The sequence below is a fragment of the Curcuma longa genome, chromosome 4 (assembly GCF_044706935.1).
Source record: "Curcuma longa cultivar G26 ecotype Majalengka, Jawa Barat chromosome 4, ITB_CL_G26_1.1, whole genome shotgun sequence".
NCBI lineage: Eukaryota > Viridiplantae > Streptophyta > Magnoliopsida > Zingiberales > Zingiberaceae > Curcuma > Curcuma longa.
In genome coordinates, this window is record NC_133864.1 from 20,680,105 (window position 1) to 20,705,321 (window position 25,217).

Here is a 25,217-nt window from a genome sequence, read left to right on the forward strand (position 1 = left end):
GCAATTAAGCATGCCTTGTACTTGTCAATTTCACCATTTTCTTTTAATTTTGTCTTGTATACCCACGTGACCCCAATTTTTTTATGCCCTTTTGGAAGATCAGTTAACTCTCATGTATTATTTCGTTCAATGGCTTTAATTTCTTCATTCAGAGCGAGATGGCCTTTCGCCATTTTGATTCCTTGACAGCTTCTTCAAAAACTATAGGATCACAATCAGAAAATAGGGCAAAATATGTAAGTGGATCATCAGATTGACCAATTCTAGTTACCTCGTAATCTGCCATCCAAGCAGGTCTTCTTCTAGTGCGTTGAGGTAGTTCTTCACTTTCTATTGTTGGTAAGCTTGGAATGTCTACTTCATTTTCTGATGAACGTTGTTGGTTATTTTTTGTTGTTGATTGCTGCTCTTCATCAATTTCATCAAAGTTAGTAGGTATTTGTTCTTCAGTAAAGTTGTTATTCCATTGCAAAATTTTCTTTCTTCAAAAATCACATCTCGGCCGATAATAATTTTCTTAGTGATAGGATTATAAAGCTTATAAGCTTTTGATTGATCACTAATACCAAGAAATATACATTTTTCTTCCTTGTCATCAAGCTTGATCCTCTTCTGATCTGGAATATGAGCATAAGCAATACATCCAAAAATTCTGAAATAATCTACCTTTGGTTTCTGATTGCTTCATGCTTCTTCTGGTGTCATATTCTGAACTGCAAGTGTAGGACTTCTATTTAATAGATGAATACTCCAGTTGACTGCTTCAGGCCAAAAAAGCTTTTGAAATACCACATTTTGCCAAAAGACTTCACACCATATTCAAAATAGTGTGGTTTTTCCGCTCACAAACTCCATTCTGTTGAGAAGTATAAGCAGCAGTTAGTTGCCTTTTAATCTCATGATTCTCACAAAAATTTAAAAATTCTTTTGAGATATATTCTCCACCATGATCTGTGCGTAGAACTTTGATTGGACTGCCTATTTCTTTCTCAACTAGCGCTTTATAGCTCTTAAAAGCTGCAAATGCTTCAGATTTTTCTTGCAAAAAATATACCCAAGTTTTCCGACTAAAATCATCAATGAAAGTGATTATATATCTCTTACCTCCATTAGAATATGGATTAATTGGGCCACACAAGTCGGAATGCACCAACTCTAAAGCTTTCTTTGCTCTCCATGATTTTCCTTTTGGAAAATGGTTTCTATATTGTTTGCTAACAACACATTCTTCACAAACTTCAGAAGGAGCAATAATTTGAGGAAGCCAGTTACCATATGTTTCTGCTGCAAAGTCTTCAGTCCACCAAAGTTTAGATGGTCATAACGAAAATGCCATAGCCATGAAACATCATTCACCTTTGCTGAAAAACATGGATAAGTGATATTGTTCAAGTAAAGTGGGAACATGCGATTTGCTGTCATGTTAACTTGAGCAATTAAACTCATCTTTGCATCGTGAATTTGGCATACTCCATCTTTAATAGAAATCTCATACCTTTTCTTGTAGCTGACCAATACTAAGGAGATTGGTCTTTAGATCTAAGGATAAAAAGGACATTAGATATTGTATGAGAAGAATTTCTTTTGGTTTAGATAGTTACCATTCCTTTTCCCATAACAGAAATTGTAGAGTTATCACCAAACTTGACTGTGTTGCGTAATGATTCATCCAGTTCAGAAAATGTCGTCTTATCTCCACACATGTGATTGCTGTAGCCAGTATCCAGATACCACATATTTTGCTGAGTTTCTTCATTTACATGGCACACCATTAGGAGAGAGACTTCTTCTTCCTTTTCAACAAAGTTAGATCTTTCTTCATATTGTTTATTCAGATTAGTACGACATTCTGACTGATAATGACCATACTTATGACATCTATAGCATTCAACATTGGACTTATCTACTTATTTATATTTATAAGTTGTTGAATGATTACCTCCTCTTCCTCTTCCTCTTCCACGAGATTGATTTTCTTGGTGCTGGTGACGCTGTTGTTGGCCATCACGATAATTACTTCCTCTTGTTTTAAATTTTCCTCTTCCTTGCCTTCTATCTCCTCTTTGTGTTGATTGATTTTCTGTTGAAACTTTCAATGCTTGCTCCTCTTTGTCTTGCTGGTTGAGCTTTTGTTCATGAACCAACAAAGAACTCTGCAACTCATCAATTGTAAGTTCATCAATATCTTTTGACTCTTCTATTGAACAGACAACAAAATTAAAGTTTAGTGTCATTGATCGAAGAATCTTCTCAACAATGGTGACATCTTGCATTTTTCACCATATATCCTCATCTTGTTGGCAATTGTCATGGTTCTTGCAAAGAAATCTAAAGCAGATTCCCCAGACTTCATGCGTAAAGTCTCAAATTCTGTCCGAAGACCTTGAAGCTGCTCCCGCTTAACCTTGGCATTCCCTTGATACTTCTTCTTCATGCAATCCCAAATTTTAAATAATAAAAATCATAATTCAATAATTAAAATTTTTAAATAAGTTAATAAATTAACATATTTACCAATCATCCAGTAACTTCATCCATTAACATTAAAACAATAATGAACCAAACTCTCTTACATTCAACTTTTTTTTACTTTATAGAATTTTTTTAATGAACTTTGTTCATTATCTCTTGTATTTAAATTTTTATTTATATATTCTTTCAAACTAAATAAATATAAACAAGCTCCTATGAAATCTAAAATCCAGTCCGTAAAAAAGTATTACCACATTTTGTAGACCAACTGGCATACTATATCCACTAAAATTAGAGTTTCTTTTTTTAACATGAATGATGCATGCACGGGAATAATAAATCCTATAAATAAATACAAAATATTCAACAGCAACATTTGTCCATCAAACTCGGGGAAACCCCTGCTGTTTCCTATGACTGTGTTCATAGTAATGAAACTATGTGCCAATAAGGAAAACAGTGCTAATTTTAAAAGAAATGAATGCCACCATCTTAATTTTCATAACCCGAGATCAACAAGCAAGCTGTGCACCAAGAAAAATTAAGAAACTATTGATCTAGAAGCCCAACGTTACTGTGTTCGTTTAGTTCAGAAGTAACTGCAGTTATGAGATCAGTTGGCTGGTTCAAGGGAGAAGAAGTCCCAGATTTTAAGGTGAAAGAAGAGCAGCAAGGGTAAAGATGGAATGCAACACTAATTTCCATCAGTAATGAAAGCTGCTGTTAATGTGTTCGAGCCAGGCGCTAAAGAATTCTGTAAAAACATCATTTAGACCTGTTAAGACTTGAAACAAATGGATCTCAACGAAATAAAAGGAACAGTCAAAATAGTGAAGCAAAGAACTAAGATCAAAGACATGGCAAACAATAAGCTAGTGTCATGTGAAAATATAAAAATCCATTTCTTCCTATGCAAATAAGATTGCAAAAATAAACAAGTGGGGCGTGCAAATATAAATCCATGCGGAACCGATGGCTTTTATCTTTCTATGCAAACAAGCTTGGTCCACAGATTTATATGTTGATGCATGTTCATTCATCACCACTGAAAGCCATCAGTACATGATGCGAGCTATAAATAAATGCAGCACGTTAAAGAAGCAGCACTCACCTGTAATTTTCAAATCTAGCAGCAGTTTGGAGATTAATTCCACATGCATCTATAAAAGACATTCACACAGTACAAATAAACATTAGGATCAAACAACTTGTGAATCCACACAATTCTCAAGAAAAGAGGTTCCCTGTTTAGAGGATTAGAACAACCTACCTTAAGCTCCAATTTTGAGTACAAAGTGACTATCACTAGAAAGAGAACTCAGTAGAGATTCTCAGAACACATAACTCAGCCTAATACGGTCGAGATCGCTGGCCGCCGTACTGATGCCTATCAGGTCCACCACCACCATTATAATTATCTCTGCGTCGATCTCCTCCACCATAACCCCCTCTGCCACCACTGCTTGTGTACAAGCAAAAAATAGTGAAGCACAAAAGTTAGAAATTTGACATACATTTGAGACAATGGCCGCTTAAGCTAATCACAAAAAGGGTATACTTGCATAATTATACAATTTCAATTAGTCTATCAAACATACATGTAGTCCACAAGCTATTTAAAATTCACATTCATCATTGTTGATGGAGTCCATGTACGCAAACATAAGCAGCTATTTGTCATTAAAAAAAAAAAAGTTGGTGTCTGCTTATCAACTTTATTCCAAAAGATGTTTAAGTTAGATTGATGTTGAACGACCAATCTAGCATGGTATGGGTACATAACTTGAAAATTATAGCAAACACGAATGCATATGCAACAGTATGAACAACCAACATTTTTCCAATGACAAACTGACCCAAAAGTTCATTCTACTGTCTTCCATGAGGATGTGCCAAAAGCATGAACACAAGACTAACAAAGGCCAAGCCAAATGATAATATATTTGCAGAAAATTAGTTGCCTTCTACGATACCAACAGTTCAGAAAATTAATAAGGTTTAACAGAGGGAATTACAAAAGATAGTTACCTCTAATACAAGAACTTAAAAGGTCAGCAAATTTCATAGTTCTTAATAACTGATGTTCAATATCTACTATGATTTTGTAAAAGGGTTCAAGCAACAAATTGGCATATCCTTTTTTCAATAGGCTGCTTAATAATATCCTGAGCCAAGACTGATAGCCAATCCAAAGAGTAAACTCCTTGGGTTAACATTTTTGACAAATTCCAGCATAAAAGACAGGCTTGCACACCAAATATATCTTCATTGACAGCTAAACACAGCTTGCAAGGAGATAAATAAAAGTGCCCAGACTCTAGAAAATATAACAAAATGCACAAATACAAACGAAAACAAACAAAAGGATGAATGACCAGTCCATAAAAAGAAAAGCTTATTTGTATCATTATGGTGAAAAATGTTTGCGTTTCCAAACTACAAAAAAAGGAAACACCATAAAAAAACAGAACCAACTAGGTGGGCTCAAAATCTGAAAGAGATAACAACTAATGCTAAGAATGGATTTCAAGTTCATAGTTTCAGGCCCTGTAAAGAATTTAAGTTCAACTTCAAGCCAAAGGGGAAAAACAAATTAAAGTTCAATACCCATGGCCATATGAAGGAGGTGCTTTGAGTGCAGTCTTCTCTGCCATTGCAACATTAATCTTGTACCCTCTCATGTCGTAGTCTAAAAAAATAGTTGCACAATATATCAAAAAACATTGGGTGAATAATCACATCCTATGAATTGAAAGTACAGCTTACTGTTATAGAAGCCTCCGGCAGAATGTGCAGCAGCAGGATCTTCATATGAGAGCACAGCATCTCCTTTGTTATTCCCAGATTCATCTGTATATATCTTTATATTCCAAGGCCATTGATCTTTGTAGCCTCGCTTTTGCTTGATCTTGCCAACCTACCAAATGAGAGGTATTTTAGAAATTCTCTCAGTTTGTAAGCTGAACTAGAAAATTTCTTGTCCCAATTATTTTTAAAAAATGTGATTTTATCAAATTCAATATTTGGCAAAAAGAGATAAGGAATGTCAAATTCATATTTTTGGTGACCTCCAATAAGAAATTGAACAAATAGAAAATGCACGCACATTAACCATATGATTACCCTCAGTGGATAAAGAAGGAATATGAATATACCAGATCTTATTTTAATTGTGTTGACAGAGGGATAAAAAGATTGTGGATAAGGAACTGAAACATGAAGATTGCATGTGGCAGTAAATTTCATGTCAATGTTGTGAATCAAAGAAACATCAGAAATGCTATAAAAAACAGCTGAATAAATTGAGGTAATGAAAAATGAAACCAAAGAGTAATTAAAACTACTTCTAGGTTACTAACAAGTTTCAAGGTGAGTGTTACAGGCATAAATTGGCAGCACTCTGAAAAGATCTCATTTCAGTGAAAATTATAAGTCAATGAGAGTGCCTCATTAATCAAATAAAATGAAAACTTCACTTGCTAACATGATACAGTTAATTTTACAAACATGACAAGATAGTAGCATTTACGAGGTGAATTGTTAACAACTCAAAAATGGAATATAAGAATCCTACAGTCCTGTTTTTTGCTCAAATGCAGGTGAATATCCAGACAATAGGCAGACAAAAATACACAACAGTGTAATCTGAATTTTGAATAGATCCCAAGAACTAAACAATTAACATAAAATACATCTGGACATCCATCACCTAATGACTAACGAGATGCTAATAAGATCTAGGTATCTGAAAATTCCTCATAAGCAAACCATAGAGTACTCAGCTAATTTGTGTTTAAGATTGACAATCTGTTTCAGAAGACAATCAAATTGAGGCTCATTGTTGATCAAAACAACTAATTAGCTCCTAAGGCTTTTGCAACAAAATTTCATACAAACACTAACCAAGGTGCAACACTCTTGTACCTAAAGAGAATTAATATTGAGGGGATTACTTCTATGCACATTAGATCCTTATCTTTGCATTAAATTAAGTACAAGCTAGATAATCAGCCTTCCTTATAGTTGAACCATATATCAAGATTTAAGCAATACACAAACACACATATTCTACATTATGCAAAAATAAAATAAAATGAACCTAATCACGTATTAAGTCTGAATTCTTAACAAGACATAAGCCAATGTGATGAAGTAAAGTTCAAAATACACAGTGGTCACATAAAAAGTATGATGGTTATTTGTAGATACCCTAATAACAAAAAGATGACGATTGCAATCAAGAGGGGATTGTCATAACCCATGGGGAAAAGCAGTATATTTTCTTCGCCAGAACAATTAAGAGAACAGAAAGACTTGGAGTTTCTGAGATTGTGCACACAGTGCTAATGACAATCATCCTAGCCACTAAAGGTTGGAAAGTAATTATTAGGAAAAGTTAAACTGCAGAATAAACATCACAGTATCATTCCTAGGAAAGAAAATGAGAGATATTGGTTGCATAACCGATTATCGAGCAACTATTCCATAGATATAACACGTTAATAACATAATAAATAACTGCATGGCCTTCAATATCAAAACTTTCTGAACAATGATCTTACTCAATGCATTAACAACTAAATCAGTTACATGTACTTTCAAACATACAAGACTACAGTTAATAACAGTACAACACTATTTTTTCATCACCTTAATAATAGATATATGCACATCCTCCCACATAGAGTAAAGATACAATCTCAGCTTATAGATGGCTTGCATTGTAATTGGTGATGAGAAATATTGTAAACTTTTTTGTGTTTCCTTAAGCAAGTATCTTGCAAGTAAACCCTATTCATATCAAGGCAATCAAACTGACAGGTCAGCACTTCAATAGTACTGATTGCCACACTAAGTCTAATCATAGACTGTTCACATTTCATATTACTCTGTAATACTATAAAGTAAGCACATCAATATTTTATTACCATAGAAGACAATTAGTTGATGTAAATTAACCAATATTAATAAAGAAAATAATTGATGATATTCAATACCTGACCGATTCCTCCAAAAAGGTCACGTAGCTCATCCGTAGTAACATCAGGAGGCAAGTTTGAGATGTAGATCCTTGAGTTATCACAAGATTCTCCACAGCTTTCATCACATTGTTTGATCAGAGCACTAGCTTCAGTAGGAGCAGCACCATATGCACCACCCTCGTGGCGAGGTGGAGCACCACCACCACGGCCAGCGTTCCCACGATCACCATATCCACCACCATGTCTGGATGGTGGACCGCCATAGCTAGATGGTGGACCGCCACGAGCCAAGGAACCTTCATTAGCATATGCATTTGGAGGGGGTGCACCATATGGAGGGTAGGAATTAGGGCCACCATAGTTAGTAGGAGGTGTAACAGAATCACCAGCATAGCCACTATTTGCACCATAAGAATTGGGAGGAGGATAATTCCCGGCAGCACCACCAGGACCATCATAACCAGCAGAGGGAGGCGGTGCAACTCGACCATAACTGTCATCCTCTCGCTCTAGATTATTATCATTATAAGAAGCACCTCTTCCCCCAAAATCTCCACCTCTTCCTTCATAATCACTTCTACCACCACGGTTCCCAGAATATCCACCACCCCGACTGTTATAACCACCACGGCCACCACCTTGACCATCATTATAATCACCACCACCTCTATTGTAACCACCGCCACCATCACCTCCTCTGTTACTGTCACCACGCCCACCACCACCACCACCACCACCACCGGGACACGGAGCTCCACACTTGTTGCACTCCACTCTTCTTGCGAAGTTCAGATTTCCGCAACTGCACCAAGAACTTAACTTAATTCCACAAGAGACAGAAAAGAATCATACAGGAACATAACCTCGGAAACGGAAATAAACTTACCTCGAGTTGGGGCAGCGCCAATCTCCCTCCCGACCAACTCCGCCACCACGACCACCACCTCGGTGTCCACCACCACCTCCCCGATTTCCACGATCTCCGCCTTGATAGCCACCGCCACCGCCAGCCACCGCCACCGCCACCGTAGCCGCCACCTCCACCTACACAAAACGACGCGTCAAAACTCCAAACCCTAGATCTGGAAAATCTTAATGCTATCAGGTAGGCGAGAAAAACAATAAGAACCAAACGACAAAAAGAAAGAGTACATCACCTCGATTCCCCTGGTTTCCACCGTACCCGCCGCCGCCTCCACGTCCTCGTCCGTAACCGCCGCCGCGAGGAGGCTGCGCAGTGTCATCAGGTCCACCGGAGCCGTAGGAACTTGACATGAATTAGGGTTTTTGCTTCCCTTCCACAAAGGAAGAAGAGTGGCGGAAGATCGAACGAATAAAATGACGATAAAGAGAGAGTTTAGTAATTAGGATTTAGGGCACGCCGCCACGCAAGGTTGAGAGAGGTTATTTAAGAGTTCAACCCGAACATATATGCTCATTGGGTCGAATCTTACGTACCCGGTCGAGTACTGGTCAAGAAACTGGGTCCCGCTGACAATTTGCAAAGATGTTAGTTTGCTAAAATTTTATATTTCTCCAGTCCCAATTCTTAATTTTTAGAAAATAATAAAAATTGATATACTGAAATTAAAATATAAAAGTAAAATTAAATATTTATATCGAATTATAACTCATCGATTCAAACTCATTTTAACATATTTAACCGAGATTTATAATTTACAATTTATTAAAATTTAATCAAGATTATAAATAATTGTAGAGTGGAAGACGTCAAATTCTTAATTGTATAATTCCAATTAAAATACTTATCAAGGTATTATATGAACACAAATATCAGTATGGTAACAATTAAATATAGTTACAAATTTATTGAACACAATATGTATATATTATTCATTTTTGTGACAATGTTTTATAAATTCATAATACCTTCAACTACACGATAGCCTTCTTGTGACAGCAGACAGTTTAACTGCAGCAAAGCAGTTACTGGCAGCTTGGTTTCAGTAGCCTAAGAGCATTGCACAGGCATATGATCACTTCCGAGGTACCCGACCTCCTCAGCCAGGGTGCGGACAGTCTAACGACCTTCCATTCAACCGAGCCATGCCTTCACCCTATGGCTCCTGGTGAGAGGGCGCCTACCGGTGCGAGCTAGGCAGGACTACCTACCTGATCGCCAATGCCCCTTTTGTCACTAGGCGGAGGAGACGCTTGAGCACATCGTCTTTCAGTGTGACATCACAGGACGATTATGGGGGAGAACCCGAGCATGGTTGCAAATGCGACCGGCGATGAGCACATATCGAAGCATGTTGTGCACAATAAGACGACTGTATAGGAGGATCTCCATTGCATCTTCAACACGCATGTGACCATGGCAGCCCTAATGCACCATCTATGACGTGCTAGGAATGCCTGTGTGCATGAGGGGAGACGCCTGGATGAGGAAATGTTGTTTCGACAAATTCAGACACACATCTACCGGTCACTAGGCGTCTACATGAATCGAGAACTACGACAGGGGTAGCGTCCACCAGAGCGTTTGCAATTTTGGATATTTATGTATACATGCATTCACGTTAACCTTACTCATGCATTGGAGATCCACACTAGTAGAGTTAGTGAGTCACATTACACATTCACGCATACACATGTACATAGTCACAGTCACACATAATTACTTAGCATATGTATTTATTTCATCATTAGCACATTAGATTGCCTACATGCACATCTCATACATGATCATACATACATAGTTTTGCATTGTGTAAAAAAAACAACAAAAAGATGAATAGATCCACCTTGGATGATCCATCTAGTTCACAGCAAACGTCTCATGGTAAAGACGCCCCAAATCCGTTGATGGCTGAGGCTTTGCCAAAAAGCCTATGAGGGTGAATGAGTCCACCAATTGGCTCATCTAGTCTGTAGTAACGGCTACGGTAAAGATACATCAAATCCGTTACTAGCTAGCCACTTATTAAAAGTGTGCAAGGGTTGCTGGAGGTGGGTGATGGATGAGGGAATTGATGCTGACTGGCGGCACAGGCGGGCTAGCAGCAGTGGAGGAGGCAGCATGTGACGTTCCGAAGGGGATGATGTAGCATGTGGTGACCTGTGGAGGAGGCTGAGGCGGCCATCTTTCGGGGGTGCTATTGACGTTTTGTGATGAGGGCATGCGAGGGACTATAGATGGATATTGTGCCTCACCCTTGGGGGGGCTTGTGACACTTGCTCCTGGTGGCAAGTGATGGACTGCAGATCGGTACTCTAACGTCTCCTTTGGCGATGCTTGTATCCACTGATGCTGGAGGCATGGAGTGGGTGATGATAGATGATGAGATTATCATTGGCGGTGATGGTGGTGCTTTTCACTGGATCGGCATCCATCACTGACAACAGAGCAGGATAGTAGCTCTTACAGTTACACCTGCGTGATAGATAGTGTGAGAGGCATACAAATAGTGTTAGTACACACGTGAGCACATCTATGATGCACCTTTGACTTTTACTCACATCTGACATATCGTCAAACATGATATGAGATAGAGTCATTGGACCTTTTGTATGCTTGTGCATTTTTCTATTGATGATATATATATATTTATCTTTCATAAAAAAAATACCTTCAACTAATAATAATGATGAAAAGGTTATAATAAAAAAAGATGATGTATATAATTCATTGTAGTTTGAAATTTGACAAATAAGATAAAATATATATATTTATATGCCCTATGGGGATAAAGGAATTAATACAAATAATTATAATTGATTTCTATTTTTCATTTCACTTGTGTTGATACAACCACTCTTGACGAAGATTAAATATGGTGTAGAATTTTGATATTTGAGTAATATGGCTGAATGTATATAAAATAGTTCAAGTGGATTAAGTAGATTGGATACTTGATATTATTTATAGACCAGCAAATGTAGGTAGAAGTTAAAAATTCAATAGAGTTAGTGAAAGATAAGTCTAAATGTGTCAAGGTTAATCGAATAATTAGTTGATAAGAAGTCAAAGTGGATGGGTTAAGGATAACTAGGCACTTGATTGATAGGAATTGATATAAAATTTAAGTGGGCCAGGTTGACCTAACATTTGATAATAGAAAATCCAAATGAGGGGGAGGGGGGACATTGGAAAGTCATAACATGTTGTGGAAGACTATATATAGACATGTGATAGAAAGTCCTAACAAGTCATGAAAAATTAAATATTAGGCAAGTGAGAAGAAGTCTTGACATGTCATGCACTTGATGTCAAGCAATTAATAAGTCATAATAGGATGTAGAGAACTATTGTTAAACATGTATGTGGAAATCCTGGAAGAGTGAACTGCATGCAAATGTGCATGTGAAAGTCCTAAGCAAATATGAAAGTGCTGAAAAAGTAAACTCTATGCAGATATGAAAGTTATGGATAAGTGAACTTTACGTTGATGTGGAAGGCAGAGAGAAATGAACTCTAGACAAGTGTGAAAGTCATGGAAGAGTGAACTCTAAATAAATATGGAAGTCATAAAAAAGTAAACTCTAAATAGGTATGGAATGTTAGGACAATTGGTGTCGATAGAGAGGGGTGAATAGCAATTCAAAACTTTCATCGATTGTGATCATCGATCATCAATCATGTGCTCATCTACAATAGGTCAATATATAGTGGAAACAAAAATAGACAAGACAAAAGAAAAGACAAGCATAAAGAAAAATTAATTTACTTGATTCAAAACCCCTAGTTCCTACTCCACGACCTACTGTTTAGTAAAATCACCACTAGCTCTCTCTTTATCAAATTCCTTTGGGAGACGAAGAAATTTCTTATAACATATGTTGTTATAAAGTAATGCAACACAAAAATAAAAATACAAATATGATCAAAGGTAAATAAAATAATTTACAAACTAAATCTTTGCTTTTAATACCTATCAGTTGCTTTAGATTGCCGCTTATAGTATGGAAATGCAATAACACTTGTCTCCAAAATCGTCAAGAATTAACTTCAAAAATCTCATTAAAATCCTTCTTTTATAGCCTTCAACTTGACTATTCATCAACATCAGTCGATTGCTCTACTGAAAACAACTGTTACACCTGCAAAATAACTCTTACCAACTCTAGTTTGACCATGAACAGTCGATTATTACTGTTCATAATTCGATTGATGCTCAAACAATCGAGTGTCACAACCAACTCAGAAACCTTCTGTTTGATGCTACATTGCCATTAGTCGACTGATAAAACATGTCAATTGACTGATGGGCAACCAATCAAGTCCCTAGTAGGATTCTAAACTTTTTATTCGCTCGAATAGTGACAACAACAATCGATTTCCTAGCTTTCTACTACAGTAACAATAATAGTCAATTGATCAACTCGACTGATCGGGAACAGTTGAGTTGATCAACCAATTTCTTATCTCTATGTTTGCTACGATAACAACAATAGTTGATTCGATCAAGATCAATTGAGTTGATCAATCAATTTTTTATCTCTATGTTTGTTATAGTAACAACAACAATCCACTGATTAACTCAATTGATTAGGATCAATTGAGTTGATCAATCAATTTCTTATCTCTCTATTTGCTATAGTAACAGTCGACTATTACTATAATATAACACTATAACAGAAATACTATTCACGTTAGTCAATTGATATTATTCACACTCGACTGATGCAGTATTCACAATGTTAAAAATACTATTTGTAGTGAATTCGCGACCCTCATGTCTTCAGAATTTCTTCGTACGATTAGTATCAATTAATCTCGACTTACTAGGGTCTCATCCTTGCCTAGTATCTGATTGACTTCAATTTAATAGGACTTTCTTTGTCCTACATACGATCACCCTAGATCTGCCAAATTACCATTTGCTTAGCATCCAATCAACCTTGACACGTCAGGACTTTACCATTGCCTGACATTCGTCAATCTTAACCTGCTAGGATTTTTTTTCTCATCGTCAAGTGTCCGATTAACCTTGACCCACTTGAACTTCACATGTCATGCTAACTCCATATGGGACTTCCGACTATTAAATGTTGAATTAACCATGACCTACTTAGACTTCTCCACCGTCAAGTATCGATCAACTTTGATCTACTTGACTCTTCGCTCAATAATTCACCTTTAAGTTAATCTTGATCAACCTAACCCAAAATCGATTATACCAACTATTTTTCTCTTCAACAAACTCTCCTTCTACTTGTTCTCATCAACAAACATATTGATCAAACATCGAAACTCAACTCGAGTCAACTGGAGCTTAATGGACCAGAGGTCGATTGCAACAACCTAGTAAACCTTGAGAAGAAGTATTCACATGTATGATGGATCAAAGTTCTAATCAATTAAGAGTAGCATTCTACTCGACTAGGATGGGTAGTCAACTAAAAGTGACATTCTAGTCGACTAAAGACATAGACAGTGGATGACACAATCTTAGTGTTAGATAATCTTTATCAGAGATATAGGGGATATTCTAAATTAAAAATTATAATAAATTCAACTTCAGATGGCCTGAGTTGATAATCTCAAGATATCAATAGGAAGGATGAGCTATCAGGTTGTCCGAGCACAAATGGAACGTCGCTGGCTGACTGCCGAGTGCTTTCTTGTCTGAGTGGGAAGCTGAGTGATGAGTGTTCCTGAGTGTCTACTTCCTAAGTCCAAGTAGGAAGCCGAGCCTGAGTAGGGATGTCACCCGACTGTCGAGGTCGAGTGAGCCAAGCCTCAAGTCAAGATGTTGAACCGCTCGAGCAAGTTGCCAAGTACCAGATTGCCGAATGTCACTCAAGCCTGAATGGGTCACTATACCCAGTTGGAAAAGCGACGCAGATTATTAGGAATTAATCTCGAGTCCGAGTGGATTTTTGAGTGCTCAGAAACAAGGAAGTCGAGGCTACGTTCAATGCAGTTTCCTTAAAACACATTCATCACCCTCCAGCATTGCTTAGAAATTACATGGAAAGTTTATTTCTTAGGATACAACAACTCATCATGATCACCACCAAGCACAAGTTGATCGCAATGAACTTAGCTTGAACTCGAATGCTATCACAAGGATTCTGTCGAACAAAATTGCACGACAGAGAATAAGAATAGGGGAACGAAGTGAATGAATTCCTTACTATTGCTTCTGCTCTTTTCTGCATGAGATCATGACCTCTTTATATAGGAGATCCATACCTCCACTGTAACAAATGACCAAATAAAAGTCATTCATTGTCTTTACTCGCCAACCGTGAAACGTCAGCCGTTGGTCGACCATTTTAGTCAACGATTATGTTACACTTAAGCAACAAACAAAAAAATGATTCGGATGGCAAAATATTTATTTATTCGCTTGGATAAATTTTATCCCGATCAGTCCAACATTCGACACACACAGGTCGTGCTCGCACACGAGTCAACTTAGTTCAATGCAATTCGAGTTTTGTATTTGCACCCCCCTGCGAGCTCACATATGTAAGAGAATTTCTCTCATACATATGTTCACAACATCAATACTTATGATATATTATAAACCAACTATAAAACTCCCAATGTGAGACTAAAGTCCCATACTCCCGTTCACAATGGAGTCTCTTCCTTTCATCCAGCTCCTTTTTTCCATTCACTTTTTCAATAATTCCTCACATGAATGAAAATAAAGTATGTGGTAATGTTTAACATTTGAGTCCAATATAGGACAGATAGATTTTACCCTTTGAACCTTCTTCCCTTATGAAGACATATTTGCTTACTGACAGTAAACACAATGTCCTTGAATTATTCTACTGTATGTGAAAGTATTGCCATATCTCATCCAAGATTCTCCCTGATACAACTTAATTCTCATGAGTATGTTCGTTATTGCCATGAACATATCTGATTCTGTGATATGTTCTAAGAATTGTATCTTCAATTCTCTTTAAAGCGGTCTCATTTCTTTCTCACATAGGTGATTAATAGATCGCATTATCGTGATACGATTACAATTCAAATTGATACTAAACCCCCTAACTATAATAATGCAATATAGAACAACTCGAGTCGCCTCTCACAAAGAATATAGCTAGTGATGATAAACTTAGAATCAAATTATTTGAAAATGGAGTTTGAGTTTGAGATTCTAAAATTAATAATTGAAAGACATTCTAACCTAACGTAAGCTACAATTGCAATGAATTAACAAAGGCACATAGCATCTAATGAAACTTAAAGCACTTAACAAAACCTAATCTAATTCAACCAAATTACATCAAATGAATGACTCAAACATAAAGTAAGAAAACTAACATTTAGAATTAAACAAACATGTAAGAGGAATTTCATCAAACAAGTAACATGCATCATTCAATTCCAATCTAATACATGAAATCCTAATCACGGGAACCGAAGCAATTACAAGCATTCAACAAGAACTCATACCAACGATCAACATATCAAAAGAAAACAATCAACACATCAAGAAGTGAACCAATTCGCATCAAATCAACTCAAAATAGTGTTTGGGGAAATTCATCGAACACTTTGGATGCATCATTCAATCACAACCTAATGCATAAATTCTCGACATGGAACTTAACCCCAATTACAATCAAGCATCAACATTCTCATACAAACAAACCATACATCAAAGAGGGAAATTATCAAATCAAACTTCAAAAGATCGAATCTGAAAGGAGGGGCTGATCGAAGCTTGGAAGTCGTCGTTGGAATCTGGATGAAGGCTATTGTGATCCGAATGTGACGGTGGCAACCCCCGTCTCTTTACGGTAGTAGTGGAAATGAGGATCGCAGGAATTGGGTTCGGTTGAGAAAGGATATGGATGATGACCGGAATTGATGGTGGGCAACGGCTTGAGGATGGCGTAGCCTAGGTAGGGAATCCCCTTACCTCGGTGAGCCGGTGGTGGAGATGGCAGGATGAGAGGTGGATGGTCGGGTTGAAGAAGGGAAACCCCTTGACTTCCGTCCGGTGGTTGACGGTGGAAGAAGAGAAGATGGCGCCAGACGCCAGTGAGGATGAAGGAAGTGGGATCGCCGGTGGGACCAAAGGAAGGGAAAACCCCTTGACCTTGTGGCTTCCGTCGGTGGAGAAGGTGGTCGGTGGGGGTGGCGATGGCGTGGAGGAGTTCGGCCGGCGGTGAAGGAGGAAGAGGCGTGGGATCGCGGATGATGAGAAATCGCGAATGAGAAACCAAAATGTATTATGTATTCCGTTAAAATCCAATTGAATTAATTAAAATTGAATCAAATTTCTTTAAACTAATCGGATACGATGGAATTTCTAAATAAAAATTAAATAAATTAAATCGATAAATATCAATTAATTTAATTTTAAATTGAATTAATCTAAATAATTAAAATTTTTAAATATTATAAAAAATTTATCAATTAATTAGAGATTTATAATTCATTAAAATTTTAAAATTAAAATCAAACTAAATTAATCGATTTTTATTAGAAAAACTAAAATTTTGAAATAATCAAAATGAATTTTGAAATTCGATCGGTTTGGTCGATTTATTCGATTTAATCGAATTTTTACTCATCCCTACCAGTAGTTTTTCTTAACAGGTCAGGTTAAGGAGTTGATCCATTGGATTTTGGGTTGAGAACATAGGAGAATAGGATCGGGGTTAAGATCCGATCCATTAAAGAAGAAAGAGGATCTATTAGAGACAGAAATTGGGCTTTTTGGATGAGTTGGGCTCTCTTCTTTCTTAGATGGATTGGGCTGGTTTGGATTTGGATCTTTGGATTAATAAGATGCGCCCTTGTTGGATACGGGTTGAGGAAGAGGGTTAAAACTCGAATCCATTAAGGAGTTGGACTAAATTGTATGTGAATCATCTTGAATTAAATTGAACCAAGCTCCCAATTGAACTTAGCTTCTTCTTGATGAACTCCTTAGGCTAAAATTGGTTCGATCAATCGAGTCTGTGGCTCATTTAATCCCCTACAAAACAAAGGTTAAATTTTGAGAATTAATACCATAAATATAGAAAGAATTGCATCAAGGTTCAAAATGAATCCAAAATCATAAAATACGATATAATTCAATAATTAATCATATGAGAGGATTAAGAACGCTAAATATGAGCACAAAATGATATGTTAAAATGTTAGTTATCAGCGATCTCTTCAGAGTATTTTATATTACGATCTAAAAGTCGTAAGCTTAACTTCCATCTTTTCACTGATTCGTTGGGTTGTTCTCTCATAGTAATGGACTTAGTCAGTACAATTAGATTGTCCCTTTGAACCTATTTCTTGGGATATCTAGTTTGCATAGGTTGGATTTCATTTACACTAATATTTTTCATTGGCATCAAGCTCATCCTCGCGATGAATTTTAATTAACTCTCTGTTCAACTCTTTTAGTTAGCGAATCTGTTAAGCTATCCTTTGACTTTACATAGTCAATAATAATAACTCCCATTGAAAGTAGTTACTTACTAGTATTATGTCTATGACATATATGTTTAGACTTGTCATTATATAGATGATTTTATATACCGTCAATTGATGATTGACTATTATAATGTATGTGAATTGTTGGCACATGTTTCAGTCATCTAAAAATATCTTCTAAGAATTGATGAAGTCATTCAACCTTTTCATCACACTTGTCAAGGTCCTTCTTTTTATGACATGGTAGGCTAGGACATATTTATTGGATCAAGAAAGGCGAGAGGGAGGGTGATGTGAATCTCGTATTTCAAAGCTTTTGTTTTTGTAATCAAAGATTGCAGTGGAACAAAAATACATAGATCATTTTTTTACTTAATTCACAATCCAACGATTGCTATTCTAAGGCTCATGATCCCTTGGACCGTTTGTAATTAAGCAATCTACTAAAATTCTCCTCTCTGAATACTTTCGAAGGAGGAAAACTCGTATAAGAATGAAAAGAGTAGTAACACATTACTACTCCCTTTAAATTAAAATGCAAGAACTTAAGTTTACCTACAACAAAGAATGTAGTGTATAGGCAAAGGTTACCGGAGAGCCTCACAGCGTAGCAGTAGATGATCTTGCATCGGCAAAGCAACAAGAGAGACATATTAGTCATTCAGAATTGATGATGAGCCTCAAATCTCGAGGCTTCTTTTATAGCCTTTATCTGATCGTTCAGTCGGCCGATCCTTTCGGTCGACTTAACCTCTTTATCAAGCGATTGGACCTTCAACTTTTCTTGTGTGCTTAATTCGTTCTCATCCAATCTGATCTTACCATACTTTATCGATCAACCGGTAGCCTTATCGATCGACTGATAAATGATATTTTCTTTTTGAACAAATCTCGTCTTATCCGATCACGCTTTCCATATGAGTTCGATCGACTAATCTTGTTGATCGATCGATTGAATAACTATTTCCTTCTTTGTTGGATCCATATTTGACTCATGCATATCTGCTTTGATTGATCCACTGAACCACTAGGTTTGGTCGATTGAACCCTTAAATTTCACATAACTTTATTTTGCTTGCAAAATAAAGTTAGCACAAAATATAATAGTAATCCTACAAAATAGAGTTAAAATAGTTTATGTATGCATGGATCATCTTACAGTTTAGATTGTCTAATCTCAACATAGAAACCTCCAGTGATTTCTTCAATCAGATTAATGTCTAAGGTTGTCCGAACCAGGACACGTCTTCACTACCTCTCAATTTGATAGAAGCAGTAATGCAAAATATTATTCTTTGATTTATCAAATATGTTGGTCTGATCGACCGTATGTAGTCGATCAAAAATCTTGTTTCAATCACACTTGTTTGTGTAGGATCTTCTACGCGCTAGAGGGGGGGTGAATAGCGCATTGTCGCTTTTAAACTTGTTCATTTCTATCAAAGTACTAAGCAGCAGAATTAGAAAGAAACACAGGGACACACGGATTTACTTGGTTCCTAACCCCCCCCCAGGGTTAGTACATCCAAGGCTATGTACGGGAGGCGTCCATCCACTAGTGGTCTCCTTTCCGAACATTGTTCGGAGGCGGAGAAACCCGTCTTACAATCCAAAATAAATAATAACTAGAACTTAAAGTAAGAAAGAATAATAAATACAACCAAACTCTTGTAGATCCGATCTGGAAGTCCTGAGCGCCTCGCACTCCTCCTGGATCTTCCCCGGTTGCAAGATCTTGGCCTCGTTCGCGTTCAGAGTCGCCGCTAGTTGGAGAGAAGAAGTTGTAGATTGATTCCCTTGTTGATGCACGTTCACCTTCTTTTATAGCCTGCTCAAGTCGACTCGAGCCAATCTTGAGTCAACTCCACGTAAGCCCGATCCACTTTCTCCGCAGCTGACTTGACCTTCAAGTCGACTCGAGTCCCTATCCGAGTCGACTCGAAGCTGACGTGGCATCTCTTGATAGACTTGGCTTCCGCGGCTCTTATCTCATGCTCAAGTCGACTCGACTTCCATCTCAAGTCGACTCCATCCACTCAAGTCGACTCAACTCCTTTGAGTCGACTCGAGTCACTTTGACTCAGGTTTGACCTGAGTTGACCCTGGGCTTGGTTCAACTGTCTTTGTTTGCTTTACCTCTGTTTCTTCCATCTTGCTTCCAGTTCCTGGTTCCTGCAAGACAAACATACAAACAAACAAAGAACCTAAACCTTACCTTGCGCGTCTAACTTCGTCTTGTGGGTCTAACTTCAGATTTCTACCAAAATCCTGAGTTAGTCTGATGTCTACTGTTCTACTCCGGGAACGCGCCCTTACCAACTCCCCTCGGGAGAATTTGTGCCAACCAAGTCCTCCTGACTTGTTGGACTTTTGCTCGGCTCTGTCCTCAGCCCCTAGGATTTATGCTGCCTGCAGCTTGGTCTTCTCTGACTAGCCCAGACTTCTGCTGCGACTCGATCCTCCAGATCAGCCCAGACTTCTGCGGTGACTCGGTCCTCCAGATCAGCCAGACTTCTGCTGCGACTCGGTCCTCCAGACCAGCCCAGACTTCACCTAGTGCTTCGACTCTGCTAAGACTTCCGCCTGATCCTCCAAACCAGGACTTCCCTTTGCCTAACCTCACTCACCAGGACTTCCCTTGCCCGATCGTCCAGATCAGGACTTCCACTGCTTAGTCTAACTGACTAGGACTTCTCGCTAGTCATCTGACTAGACTTCACTCACTTCCACACATCCAAACATCAAGTCCTGTTTGGATCAATCCTTGGTCAAACTGACCAGACTTAGTTGTATTATCAAACATCGAAATCCTAGGAAAGATCTAGTGCTTCTTGCACCAACAGTTTAAAGTTCATTTCTCCAAGACTTCTTATTACCTAAGGTTCACTCCCTTAGGATTTTTCTTTTGCTTAGACTTCACTCCTCCAAGACTTCTCACTACCTAAGGCTCACTCCCTTAGAATTTTCCTTTTGTTTGGAGTTCACTATCTAATACTTCTCACTATCTAAGGTTCACTCCCTTAGGATTATCCTTTTGCTTGAAGTTCACTCCTCCAAAACTGTTCACTACCTGAGGTTCACTTCCTTAGGGGTTTTCTTCTTATTAAACATCTAATCACCCTTGACCTACTTGAACTTTTCTCTTTATCAGTCATCTGATCAACCTTGACTTGATTGGACTTTTTTATTTATTAGTCATCCAGTCAGCCTTGACCTACCTAAACTTCTCTCTTGACTAAGTTAATCTTGATCAGACTCTATTAAACATATTGTCAAATAAACATCAAAATCCTAAATATCAATTGCACCAACAATGTTAACTACGATGTGTTACGTAGATTAATTAATATGCAAAGCATACTACATTCAACCTTGACCCGAAACACAAGTATGAGACTTGTGTTGAAGCGAAAATGACAAGGTCATTCTTTCAACACGTCGTGTTGAAAGAAGCAATGAGCCACTCAACCTAATCCACACTAATGTGTGTGACCTAAAAGGTACACCGATACGTAGTGAGAATAAGTACTTTATCACTTTTATTGATGATAATACAAAATATTATTTTGTGTATCTTCTCAAAAGTAAGGATGAAGCAATAGAAAAGTTTATTATGAGATCAGACATAAAACAACAGCTCCCTATACTCCTCAGCAAAATAGAATTGCTGAGTAAAAGAATCACACTCTAAAGAAGATGATGAATACTCTTCTATTGATCTTTGTACTGTTAGGTGATGTGCGTAGGATGTATATATGTATTTATGCTTTATTTGCACATCTTTCTGAGTTTATTGCTAAATTCTTATGTGCATTGCATCCCTTATTTATGCATTTAGGCACATATCTTGCATTTCCTAGTTCGGAGATCTGCTCGTGTTTTTATATGTTTCAGGGTGGAAAATGGAGCAAAAACGGGCAAAACGGAGTACAATTGAAGACAAGGCAAGACAGGGCCGTGCCTCATAGGCACGACCGTGTCCACTCAGCTTGTGGCCGTGCTTCACAGGGCACGGGCGTGTGCACAAACAGAAGACCATCAAGCCTGGGTCGTGCCTCACTGGCACGGCCGTGCCAAAATTCCCCTCAACAGCAGTCAGAGGCCGTGTCTACCAGACACGGCCGTGCTTCAAAACAGAAGCCAGCCAAGTCATGGTCGTGCCTCACAGGCACGACCGTGTCTCCATCCAGAAGGAAGCCACTGCTGTTGGCCGTGCCCACAAGGCACGGCCGTGTGTCAAAACAGAATGGTCCCAGCAGCTGGCCGTGCCTCAAAGACACGACCGTGTCCAGCAAATCAAGGAGAGTCAGGCTGTGGCCGTGCCTCACAGGCACGACCATGCCTTCAAACAGAACAGAGAGAAGTCTGGACCGTGCCCCCGGACAGAAGTTTCACTGCCTTAGGCCGTGCCCCAAAGGCACGGCCGTGCCTCCTCCATTGTCCGATGCCCACACGGGGCCGTGCCTCCCAGGCATGGCCGTGTGAGCGGGGGCGTGCTGCCTGCGTGACCTGCCTATAAATAGGTCCTCTTTGTGACCTAAGAAAGGGGGAGACTTTGGAGAGCCATCGGAGCTGTTCTAGAGCCACCGACGCCTGTTTCGGAGCGAGATTCGACGATCCATCCATCGAACCGACTGCTCCAGTCCATCCTCATCCCATCTACGCCGAGATTGCAGTCCAAGGAAGAAGATAAGTCTTGTTTCCTGCATTTCTTTGTTATATCTTTGGAGTGAGATGTATTCTTCCCTTCCTTTGGCTTGTAACCTCCACGCTATGGAGTAGATTCCCTAGATTCTAGGATGTAGGATAAATCAGATGTAATGGATGATTGTATTTGGATTTGATTAATCTACCGTTTTCAATGATATAACTGTCTATTGCTTTGTGGATTTATGCTTGTGATTGATGATAAATTATGTGTGTGTGAATCCATGAGGGTAGGGATTAACTATAAATTGGGGAATCATTAGGCCGTACACCGGGGCGCCTGAGTGACACAGGAATGCCTTGAACCGGGCGAGTTCCGAGGGGTTTCCTAATGCGTAGTTAATTCTTATGAGGGATAGTTAGCGGTCATTCGTTGTTGGGGAGAGGTCCGTAAAAAGATATCCTATGACAGGGGATAGGGTTCTTTTAGTACTCCGGGGCGCCTGAGTGACACGGGAATGCCTTGAACCGGGCTTCTAGAACCATCTCAAACCGATAACGAGTGACGTAAGAACACCAATGCATTATTTCGAGGATACCTGACGAGGTTGAATTGGATAAATTGGTTAACATCCCTACAATTGAACAATTATTGAGGAAAGGTAGAGGATCCAAGTCAATCAATCCATACTCTGAGGAGTCCGAAGTCCTAGGATCGTTTCACCACCTAGTGTCACAGTCGATCCCTTTCTCCGAATTCTAGGATAAAGTACTTTAGATCACTCCCATCTCCCCCACACAACTCATGCTCAATATTCTCTCCACCTTTTTGTGCTAGATCTAGTAAGTAATTCAACGGTCCCTGTGGATTCGATCTTTTTATTACTTGACGACATTCCGTATACTTGCGGAACGTTATCATTAGGGTACATATGAAGGGAAGTTGTGTTACTAGCTAATTATCTTTTAAATAAGATGCCTCGAAAGAAAATAGATAAGAACTCTTATGAGTTATGGAATGAAAGATAATCATCCTATAAATACTTATGAGTGTGAAGGGATCTTATCAAAGTTTTGGTGCTCGATCTGAAAAGGATCAAGATTGGACCAAAGATTATTAATTGCATATATATTGGATATGCACATAACAACAATGCATACCGGTTCCTTGTGTATAAATCTCAAATTTCGGAGATACATAAGAACTCAATTATTGAATCGAAAAATATCTCATTCTTTGAACATGTGTTTTCATATAAGATCCAAGAGGAAGCAAATTCCTCAAAATGGGCATAGGAGAATAGGACCCAGGTCGGGTTAAGGAGTTGATCCATTGGGTTTTGGGTTGAGAACATAGGAGAATAGGATCCGGGTTAAGATCCGATCCATTAAAGAAGAAAGAGGATCTACTAGAGAATGAAATTGGGCTTTTTGGATGCTCTCTTCTTTGTTAGATGGATTGGGCTTGCTTGGATTGGGATCATTGGGTTAATGAAATGCGTCGGTCCTTCCTCGATCGGTCTCCGGCCGCGATTTAGTCGAAAACAACACTGCCACTGTGGACCCTATTTCCGATCGAATTCCGCAGGATTCCAACCACTATTCGCCTGGAATCCGATGCCGGATGGAGCGCCGGCGAGCGGCGCGTCGATCGCGCCCGAGGTGGCGGCCAGCGGTGGCCAGATGGCGCGGTGAGGGTGGCGGCAGCGGCAGTAGGTCGCAAGTGTCGCGCACTGATCGCGAATTTCTCATCGCATAGCGTAGCATTTCTCTCTCTATATATATAATATAAATAAATGTACTCAATAGATATATAAAATGTCCATCTATATTAGCCTCTACCGTATGATAAACCATCTATTTCATTCATAAAAAATTAATATATTTATAAACTAATATAACCTGGTCCATGTAAACCACTTATTCTACTATTTTATCTCTCTATCTCTATTAATGTCACATTACCATCATTATTTATCATCTCATCAACATATTAATTTCATATACTATATTATTTTAATATCATAAAATAAATTTAATTTTTAACACGGAGAGTAGTGGCGATCAACGCTTATTTTTAAATGGATAAAAAAATAATTTAAATTTGATCCATTATTGAATTTAAAATCCGTTCGCTCATATATATTTTTTAATATAAGTAAAAAATCATCGACGCTCCTGAATAAACAAAGCATTAATGTTAATGACGTTGAGCGCGTGCCAGCCACGGGTCTAGAGAATACTGCCACGAATGGAAAGGGAGGCGAAAGTGGAAGAGGAAAGAAAAGCCAAACACGGACGGAACTCATGTGGTGGTCGATAATCGCGTGATCCATTTGCAAACCGTGAAGGCGATCTCTCCGCTGGCGGACGCAAAACGGCCAACCATTACGCGAGGCCACCACGCGCCCTCTCCTTTTAATATCTTCATTTTTTTATTTGATAAATTTTTTTTTTCAAAAACATTAGACGATCTTAATCTTACATAGAGGAAAATAAATTAATATGAATTTAATTTAGAAATACAATTTACAAATAAAAACAGTTAGAGGCTGGACATTTTGATTCCGCATGGTCCCTGACTGGCAGTCTGTCACCCATCTCCACCCACAATCACGTGACGAGCACGGACGTGTGAAGGCCACGCGCACCGCCTAGCGAAATGTCTACCTCCGCCGTCCGTTTCCCCCCTTTAAAAGCATCTCACCATCCATTCTCTGCTCCTCTCATCCATTTCCAAA

At 38.4% G+C, this 25,217-nt stretch overlaps 1 protein-coding gene across 1 annotated transcript; it reads right to left on the bottom strand.

Annotated features, from left to right (window-relative positions):
* Window positions 1–3,635: 3,635 nt before the first annotated feature.
* LOC141828520 (transcription initiation factor TFIID subunit 15b-like) lies at window positions 3,636–8,839 on the bottom strand. The gene is given in 7 exon segments (XM_074715959.1): window positions 3,636–3,931; window positions 5,080–5,161; window positions 5,239–5,389; window positions 7,470–8,256; window positions 8,341–8,463; window positions 8,465–8,498; window positions 8,612–8,839. Coding segments are annotated over 7 exon segments (1,404 nt in total). The 5' UTR covers window positions 8,730–8,839; the 3' UTR covers window positions 3,636–3,822.
* Between the last annotated feature and the right edge of the window lie 16,378 nt (window positions 8,840–25,217).